At 38.0% G+C, this 9,460-nt stretch overlaps 2 protein-coding genes across 2 annotated transcripts; both read left to right on the plus strand.

Moving 5' to 3' along the window:
- Positions 1-320: 320 nt before the first annotated feature.
- LOC123314358 (G-protein coupled receptor 143-like) lies at positions 321-3,047 on the plus strand. Its single transcript, XM_044899610.1, has 7 exons — positions 321-549; positions 1,286-1,472; positions 1,536-1,647; positions 1,737-1,831; positions 1,885-2,063; positions 2,174-2,501; positions 2,644-3,047. Exons 2-7 carry the CDS (start codon positions 1,323-1,325, stop codon positions 2,860-2,862), a joined length of 1,083 nt encoding a protein of 360 aa, XP_044755545.1. The 5' UTR covers positions 321-549; positions 1,286-1,322; the 3' UTR covers positions 2,863-3,047.
- A 124-nt stretch (positions 3,048-3,171) lies between these two features.
- LOC123314353 (nuclear pore complex protein Nup160 homolog) lies at positions 3,172-9,389 on the plus strand. The gene is made up of 17 exons (XM_044899606.1): positions 3,172-3,992; positions 4,046-4,233; positions 4,293-4,450; positions 4,526-4,786; positions 5,020-5,168; positions 5,223-5,437; positions 5,663-6,218; positions 6,271-6,605; positions 7,212-7,384; positions 7,438-7,533; positions 7,586-7,889; positions 7,944-8,143; positions 8,263-8,395; positions 8,452-8,646; positions 8,705-8,871; positions 8,935-9,171; positions 9,226-9,389. Exons 1-17 carry the CDS (start codon positions 3,286-3,288, stop codon positions 9,328-9,330), a joined length of 4,179 nt encoding a protein of 1,392 aa, XP_044755541.1. The 5' UTR covers positions 3,172-3,285; the 3' UTR covers positions 9,331-9,389.
- The last annotated feature ends 71 nt before the right edge of the window (positions 9,390-9,460 follow it).

Here is a 9,460-nt window from a genome sequence, read left to right on the forward strand (position 1 = left end):
AGAGATAATTTAACATCGAAAAAAATTAGGGTCACAACCTGATGGGCAACTCACAAATCATATGAATGATATCTCCATTCATTCATCATAATTTTCAGTGTTTGTAGAACGCATAATAGAATAGAAAAGCTTGAATTGATTTGAGGGATGATTCATTTGATTCATTTTGACAATTTTTCAAACCTGAAATTTGCAGACTCCAAAACATGATACAAAAGCCAAGATATATTATGCGCGATGCATAACATAAGATTATATCCAGCCAGGACTTCCATAAAACGAAGTTCTTCTCTTATCAAGTATTACACTTGATTTAAGATAACATTTCAATCGAATATATCAACATATGTAGTATACAGTTTATCTGACAGCGTTAACCATCATAGCTTACTCTAACCTACGGCTAGATTTCTGAAAAAATGATCTAGGAAGAAAGCGAGCAGCCCAATAGTAATTTGTAGGGCTTCACTGAATACCTATGAGCCGTGCAATTTGCCGTTCACAGTCCCAATAGTTGTATTTGTGTTTCACGTCAAATATCAGTTGTTGGTGAGTTCCTTTTACTGAGAAATACTAAGGATTTGATAGATGTTTGTTTTATGTATGCTAACGTCGAGAGATATCAAGATAAGTTGGGATATTTCATTGTTGAAGCAGGTATCGTTGACAACGATTATTGACTCGATGCTCTTATCCTTGACCTCCGATACAGGGCGATTCGCGTTGATTCTATTTTTGAAATGAGATATATACCTTCATTCATTGGATTTTCTCTTATAAATTTGGTGAGAAACAGTCAAAATTGGTCTGTTCTTACATTCCAAACAAAAACTTGAATTATTGAGGGGTTATTTGGTTGAAAGCTTCGAATTTTCCCTCTTTATACCTCTTCAATCCATTAGTTCAGGTGGGGAAAATGGAAAAATAGAGAAATGAAGCATGCAGCTGCATGAACCCTTACTTACATAAAGGTATACACATAAGATGAAATTTTATGATGGCATAAAAGAATGTTGAAATAACATTTCGGGGATGAAGCTTTCAAACTGCCAAGTTAAGAGATATAAAAGCAATTTTACACCAGGTGAGCGGAAAATCGTCACCATCGTTTAGGTTTATTCATCGGTAAAGTAATAGCATGAAGTCGTTGAAGAATAGCATAGATAAAGATGGAATATTTCACAATCCATTCAGTCAGAGCCCCAGTAAGTGGCTGAATGTGAATTTCAAATCGATGTTTGAAATATTCATCAGCGCTCTTTAATATTATGTCGAATTTTGTCAGAATAAGCTCCACCACTAGATGTTGCATCCCAGTCAAAATGGCGGATCCAACAATGCAAACTTTCTGTTGCCACAGAGGAAATGGGACTGATGTGTCCCTCACACTCATGAAAAATCTCAATACAGATATATACAACACTATCTGTATCATATCGTCCATCTTGGGAATTCTAGGAGCTTTATATCAGGTGAACTAATTCCCCAGAGAGTTCTACTGGCATCGAATGATTGAATATGGGTTATTCTTTTAGATTCTTCCTAGGAAGCAATTCTCAAAACATCACAAATGGTTGACTTTCTCTGCTCAAAGGGGGAGGAGAATCACTGTTCTATTGGCAGTGGCTGATCTTATGGCTTCTTTGGGTGAATATTACCAACTTCCCAATCAGTTCTTTCAAATCCCTTTCCCAAGTAGAATTCGCCATACAATTCAGTATTAATCATTGTTCCAGGGGTTTTCTTGAGGTCTATTATATGGTTAAAATTCCACAACATATTGCCAGTCGAAGACGACGATTCTAGTGTTATTTTCTGCACACTCTCATCAGTAAGATCTTAGCAACTGAATGTCTAGAATGTCCCTCAGAGATATCATTTCAGGCGTTGGTCCAATATTTTTATACGGCCACATGGATTTGGACATTTTGCTACGCCTTGGACATGCAATTCGTTCTGAAGGATAAAGAGATCAACTTCAATTACTACCATTTGATAGCGTGGATGACGCCACTGTTCACAACTTCTCTTGGTCTGTCCGTTTTGTACATCCCTGATGCCAAGTGAGTTAAGACCGAAAATATCGAAAGAAGATTGGCTTTGAAAGTCCAATCCGAAAAAACTTTTCGAAAATCCAAGGCCACAATCATACTAACTCAATATAATTTTTCAGTTGCCACGTGTCCAAGTCCATATTAACCGTTGTAACGAGAATACTACCTAATTACTTAGTCACCTATATCCCAATAGCCATAATAATGATCTACAATCCAGTTTTGTACAACCAATCTACGAGAGATATGGAGAGGATTATCACAAGTCTTACTGGTCAATTTACAGCTAAAGAGAGAGAAATTGTAGAAGGCGTAAGGATGAAATTCTTCCTGATCAATCTTGTTTTTTATGTGTGTTGGACGCCGAATTTGATAAATGGAATTTTGTTGTGGTTGTTATGGTTCGATGTACCTATGGCGTTCATAAGTATCGTTTGGTACATTATGGTGAGTGGTATTGTTCGTCTACTCAATTTAATAATCCTGGAGAAAGTTAACTGTCAAAATATCGATTTTTACTCCACTATGATTTTTTAAAGCTCATTGTATAATGTTGCCTGAGCCTGACAAATGTGAAACTGTGTTTCAGGCTGCTCTAAATCCGTTACAAGCTTTTTTCAACTGTATGGTCTACAGAAGATGGAACAAGGGATCCGAAAAGATTATTACTCCTTGGAGCAAAAGTGGCAGTCGCAATAAAACTAAACCCGAAATATCCTCCAGCTCAGGTGAAAATTTGGAAGAGAAAGACGAAGCTTTACCTTTGTTAAGAAATGTACCAACGACAAGTATAAATCAATTTGTTTGAATTTATTTTATAACAAACAATTTTTAATTTGTTATATTCCAACTCTGTGTGTGCTCGTGTCATTCGAATAATAAGAAAACACTATCCTCTCATGAATGTTTATGTGATATATTCTGGCTTTTCAGATATTTTAATATATTTTTATAATATAATCGATAATTTTATAATAAACTGAGTAAAATATTTCCTTCTGATCTCACATCCTTTTCGAGTACTAATAATTTTTCAGGCTTTCCTCTCGTGCAAACCAGCCTTTAGAAACCTACGTCCGTATGAGGCTTAACGAACGGTTTTTCATAGAATTTAATGAGCCCGCTAAGTCGTGGGAGAAATAGGTTATGTTTATGTCTTTTAAATGTGGAATTGAATTTCATGTTTTATGGGATTTATAAGTGAAACAAAGCACACTTTCATCACTCAAAAATGAGTGAATATCCGTTAAGTTACCGTGAAGTAATCCCTGACCAAACAGGATCAGAAGTATGGCGAGAAATCACATTAAATACTGGTGGAACCCAAAGCATTCTACAAGATATAAAGTTGGTCGATAAAGCTAACGGTTTTTGCTACAAGGATTCTTCAAAACACTTCACCAGAAATCGTTTCATCTACTGGCGCATCAGTAATGATACCGTAGAATTTGTAGAGCATAGCTTAGATATAAACCTATCCAACAACCGTGTGAGGTACAAGTTTGTGGATACCCCAGTGTTAGATGGAATATCTGTCCATGAAACAGCAGATAGTGTTATAGTTTTAGTTCCAACAGTTTGTAGTGTGCATCAGTTGATATTTCCACATCCGAGAAGGTTGCACAAATCAGATGAACTGCTTGGGATCCATTCAGATGTATCTGCTCTTTCCATTTTTGCAGATGCTAATGAGTCAGATGCTAGAAAACCATCTTCATACTTTATATTTACTCCTCCAAGCTCAGTCAATTCACAGCTACCCTATTTAGCAACCTCCACCTACTCACCGTATGTTGAAGAATGCATCTTTGTCCTCGCTTATCCATCTGGAGAAACAATACTAATTCATCAAACGAAAGATTCACAAAATTACGTGTCAGAACTCAAAAATGAATCCATCGTTCCACGGTTCCTCTCAGGTTTAGCAGAGAAATTCAGGTTAGTGTTAATCATTACCGAATATTGGTGAATTTTTAGTGATATGGTTTCAGGCAGAGGACGAATGATGGTGATAAAGTGGTCAGTTTAGTTCTTCATACTGTCGGTATGGAAACTTTTGCCATCACCCTCACTCGCGATGGTCATTTGAAATTTTGGTCGTGCTCGAAAGTTCAATGCGTTTCTGTTATAAATATATTATCGGAAACAGGGGACTACTCAACGAATTCGCAACAGGGAAGTGAGTATTGGATTGTGATGATTCATCTATATTGAGGTATAATTTAATTTTCGTTGCAGCCCAAAATCATGTGTTGAGGAAAGCTGTTGATAGTATTGATAAACACTGTTTATTATCTGTATTTTTGTCGAATCAAAATCAATTTCACATTATAAGACCAGTATTTTATGAAGATCAAATAAGAGTGAATAGAATCCACAGTCTTTATGCACCAGAAGTAAGTTTTTCTCAGTTTTTGGAGTTATAGCAAATACTGAAAAAGTGTGTTTTTCAACACTTTTCTCTATTTCAGAATGATCTGATCGATATGAGTCTAACTATGACAAGAATATGGTCTATATGGCGTGGTGAAGAAGGGGACTGTAAGGTATACAGTACATGCTTACAACAAGGTGACAATGATGTCAGAGATTGGACCCCCATAATTCTAGAAGAACCACCAGAAAGTCAACCTCCAATGCTTGATAGTGAAGCTGACCCCAGTCAAGTTTATCTACAATATATTTTCCATCCAGGAAGATTTCCTCTACATGTTATCAACAAAGCATTGAATGTGAGTAAATCTTCACAATTTTGTATCCTACTCTACTCTATTTTACTTAAGTCTACTTTACACTACACCAAACGAGTCTACTCTTCTCTACTGTACTTTTTTGTTGTCTAAAGTTAAGATAATGTGCAAATAATAAAAAAAAAAAAAAACTAAAAAATAAGTCAGATATGTGTAAGTTACAGATAGGCACTCCAATTTCATTTATTAGTGAAGATTAATTAGCGGAATTTCAGACATACAAGAGGTCCACAATACTGACAGACCTCAATCTCTCTCCGGCAGTTTTAAAAGAGAAAATAACATTCGCGGTTCACAATGAAATACAGAAGGAATTAAAAGAAACCGAAGTTGGCTACGATGAATTCTTGCAATGTGCTTGCTGGTGAGTTTTTTGTCGGTCTTAAAAAAAAGCCAACCTCTCAATGTGTCGTTTTAGGTGTTGGGAAAGATTTTATTCCTGTTGCGAGCAGTATAATGCTGCAGGATTGAAACCCCTGGGAATCCTTCTTCTACCCGGCGTTTCCGGGGCTGTTTTCTTGAAAAAATCGGCTTTTTCGTTCTTCAGACCATTGGATACTCTCGAATATATGTTGCTTTGTAGTGACTATATGTCGGAATATCAATTCCTTCAGCAGGATGGAATTTCGGAAGGTGAGTTTCCGAATTTCATAAAAATAATGATAGCTTTACGACCTAACCTAACCTCAATCTTGTAATTTGTTATTTCCTGGACATGATGTCAATTTTGGAGGTTATTGTCCACCTGAACCCAAAAATGAGCGATATGTTCAGCTATATCTCAGAAAAAGAACCTCATAACCTAACCTAACATAACCTCAATATTGTAATCTTGTAAAAAAATCATTTCACATACAGATGTTAACCTCATTCCGGACATGATGGCAATCTTGGAGGTTATCGTGTACCTGAACTCGCAAATGAGCGATATGTTCAGCTATACCTTCGAGAAAGAACTTCATAACCTAAGATTCCCCGATGTTGTCATGGAGGAACTCCTGGACAACATACAATCGGAGATCGACAGCGAATTTACCGGTCATGTGTCCAGGATGCTTGGCAAATGTAGAGACCTCTACCAAGCGATGCACAAACTACTGGAGTTGGTCAGAGACGCTCACAAAGTCCCGGATGCGGAAGATCAGAAATGCAACAATACCCTTGCGTATCTGTTCACGTCTCAACTGGGAGTCTCCATGGTCAATCAGAGTCTTCGTCAGCAGGCACAAACAAGATTCAACATTTGCCGTAACCTGCTTCTTATCAGTAACATCCTGTTGAAAAGACAGGAATTGCCTTGGGACGTTCTCGAGTCTGTGAGGTCGGTGTGTTCGCCTGACATTGTGGTTTTGACTCAAGCGAGCTACGTTATGTATTGGTTAAGTGGTCTTCCAGCTCTACCGGTTTTATCACAGTAAGTAATGGTGAGGTTGTAATACTCTTTGCAATATCTCGACTTTTCTCAGCGAATCCATCACCAAGCGACTGGCACCGCTGAAACTGAACCCAGTTTTCAACATAAGGAATAACAATAATCAAGTGGTGTCCGTTTTGTCATTGTTCATCGGTTCCTCCGGAGGTCACGAGGCTCACAAGAGGTTTTGGAGAGTGAAGGATCACGACGACATTCAGCATTGGCATTTTTCCCTGTTGCCGTACTTGAGCCAACTCTTCCACATAATATGGCCGGTCAGTAACTCTTCGCTATTGGCGGAATGGTTGCTCAGCAGCGGGCAGCATGTCTGGCTTCAGGAGTACGTGAGGCTGTTGAGGAGTTGGTGCGAATGGAACAACTGTACTAGTAAGTTGACGCAAAAACTGCATAACCTAACCTAATCTACGAAACGGGTCATATGGCGGAAGCTGTCAAATGTCAAATTAACGTCAGAATATCTGACGCGAAAAAGAGTAGTTGGGAAGCCGAAGCATTGAGCTTTCGATCGGTATCAGGAGGGTATTTTTAACGTCACTTTTCGATGTGCAATAAATACGAGAAATAGTCTGAAATCGGGAAAAGTTTTAACCTATGACGCAAGTCGAAGGATGTCTTTGCCTACTGAAGTTCTTTTTTTTGACTAACAATGAACGGAATTATTTAAAAATAATTAACGAAGAAGGTCAATATTCGAAATTTCACCTGTCATCAGAAGAAACCATAGAATTTACGCCCTTTGGCTAACTTCACGTTATACGATTAATGCCGATGATATCCGATTTTGCTTTCGAAGATGGCTCGAGAACGGCACAGACATGTGCGTAACATTCGAGTGGGCATACACGATTGAAAATGATCAATGACGTACCGTTTTCGCTGTTTTTTTTTTTCGACAGTACGAAAGAAACATCTAACGATCTAGCGGCTTACTGGTTGGGTTACTAACATCGAGCTGGATTTTCACCTTTTCAGGAAACTTTTTGCTTGGTTGTTCGTTTCTACTCACCAGCGACAATTACAAAGCCAGAGAATTGTTTGAGTTGGCTGCTAAAGGTATTCTCTCGGATTCGTTTCTAGCAAGTAGAATCCTTAGGAACGTTACCGACGATGATACTGGGAAAGCTTTCGTAACTTACTACCTGAAGGTTTGTAAAAATACCCGCGACAATTTCTCCAATACAAGATTCGCTAATTTCAGGTTATACAATTGTTCGAACTGAATAACGCCGATGACTATGCAATTCATATAGCCAATACCGCCCTGAGCATCATAGGTCCAGAGGATCCACTAGCCGTGAGTCCTTAACACCTTTTGAAATCCAATCCGCCATTTCTTGTACTTGCAGGCCACTTTATATTCCATAAAATTCAAACATCACCTCAAGTTGAAACATTATTCGCTGGCCTACGACGCCTTGAATTCCAATCCCGATGAAGAGCGTAAAAGGGACAACTTGAGGGATTTGGTCAAGTGTCTTTTGGACGGAAGGGAACTGAACACTTTGATGAATTTCAACTACGGTGATTTGGAGGAACTTTTCCATGAAATTTTGTTGTCGAGGGCCAGAGCTTTAGACGTTGTCGATAATACATTTTACGACTTTTTATACGCCTATCATGTGAAGAGGGGACCTCCTTACTTCTTCAGAGGTATGTTGGGTTGGATGTTCTAGATGCCTTTATTTTATTGTTTGTTTTTTCAAGCTGGCTCGATCATGTATGAACAGGCGTTTAGGTTAAGTTATAATAATAGTATCGAAGCTTTGGAAAAGCAGGTTAAATGTTACTTGGCTTCTTTGAATATACTCCGGTTGTGTAACAAAGAGAAAACGTTGGTATCCAGACCCAAGGATACAACAGAGGAAGAACTTTCTTTGTTACCGCCACAATTGAGGTCAACTTCTGTAAGTAACTACGAACGGCGAGGTTAATGTCAGACGCAGTGAGTTACTGGTAAAAAACACTGCCTCTAACATTATCTTCAACCTAAAAGATGCGTGACAGTTCTGACGTCATTTTTTAGGATCAAAGCAGGATTGCGGCGAAAAGTCAAATGGAACTAGTCGGCTTAGACGATATCAAAAGAGAATACGATTTCGCTTGTGCCAAATTGAAGTTGGCAAAATATTGTCCGCAAGTTTACGACAATTTCGCAGGTATTACAATTCGACGCTGAAATTTAAAAATTGTTGATATATTTTCATTCCAACAGTTACAAATCCTAGCGAATTATTGGTGGCTCTTGTGTCTTGTGGATTATACCAGGTCGGTTTGAATCTATGCAAGAGTCTCGATCTGCCGTACGACTTGGTGTTTGATCATCTCACCGGTCAATGTATAGTTCTCACCGAAGATGATAATCCGGATGTTCAACATTGGAATTGGATAATCAAGAATGAGACGCAAGGTGTGTTTCAATAATTGATCATGCCATGATTTTCTCTTATGTTTCTATTTCTTCACAGATCTATTGATCAATAACAATAATCCAGCAGACGTGGCTTGGTTGTTCCTTCAGCAGTTACTGGAGGAATATGAAGAACCTGGTTTAACAGTTTTGCATAAAGTCGTTTGCAAGAAAATTATTCAGATGGGGGCCTTTATTCCTCATTGGCTGTTTTCGTCCTACAAGGTATAAGTCTATTTTTAATCTTTTCACATAGATTATACAGGCAAGATTCTTCGATTTCAATAGATTCGGAATGCTGCTGAGCTTTTACGACTGTTACATGCCACAGGAAGGTTGGAAGAGGCGATAGATGTCGCTAGCAAATACATGTTGGCCATAATGGGACATGGAAAAGAGTATTATGGTCTGAAAGCATCGATGTGTCCTACAGGTGATGTTGTTTATTGTCCAGTTGGCCCAATCAACAACCTCATACTGGAATTGGAGTTGCAGATCGAGAATAATGTCGAAGAATTCACAAAAGTAATAATGACAGAGTTGTGAGTTGAATCAGGATTCTTACTGGTATTTTTTCAGGATTACGAGTTTCTGAAGGACTTGTTCGCTAAATACTTGGAGACCTCGATAAGAATTTCGAATGAGATGTGTAGATACAGGAGTGCTGTTATCAATAAGAGTTGATCGAAGATGTTTTGAAGTGTAAAATGTTCAATTTTTTTAATAAATCGAATTTCTTATTTCATTTTGTTATCTGTTATAACACCTTGATTACTCCCTCAGTTTTCCATGAAAACAAAAAGATAAGTAGGTA

This window comes from Coccinella septempunctata, chromosome 5, assembly GCF_907165205.1.
Source record: "Coccinella septempunctata chromosome 5, icCocSept1.1, whole genome shotgun sequence".
NCBI classification, from domain to species: domain Eukaryota; kingdom Metazoa; phylum Arthropoda; class Insecta; order Coleoptera; family Coccinellidae; genus Coccinella; species Coccinella septempunctata.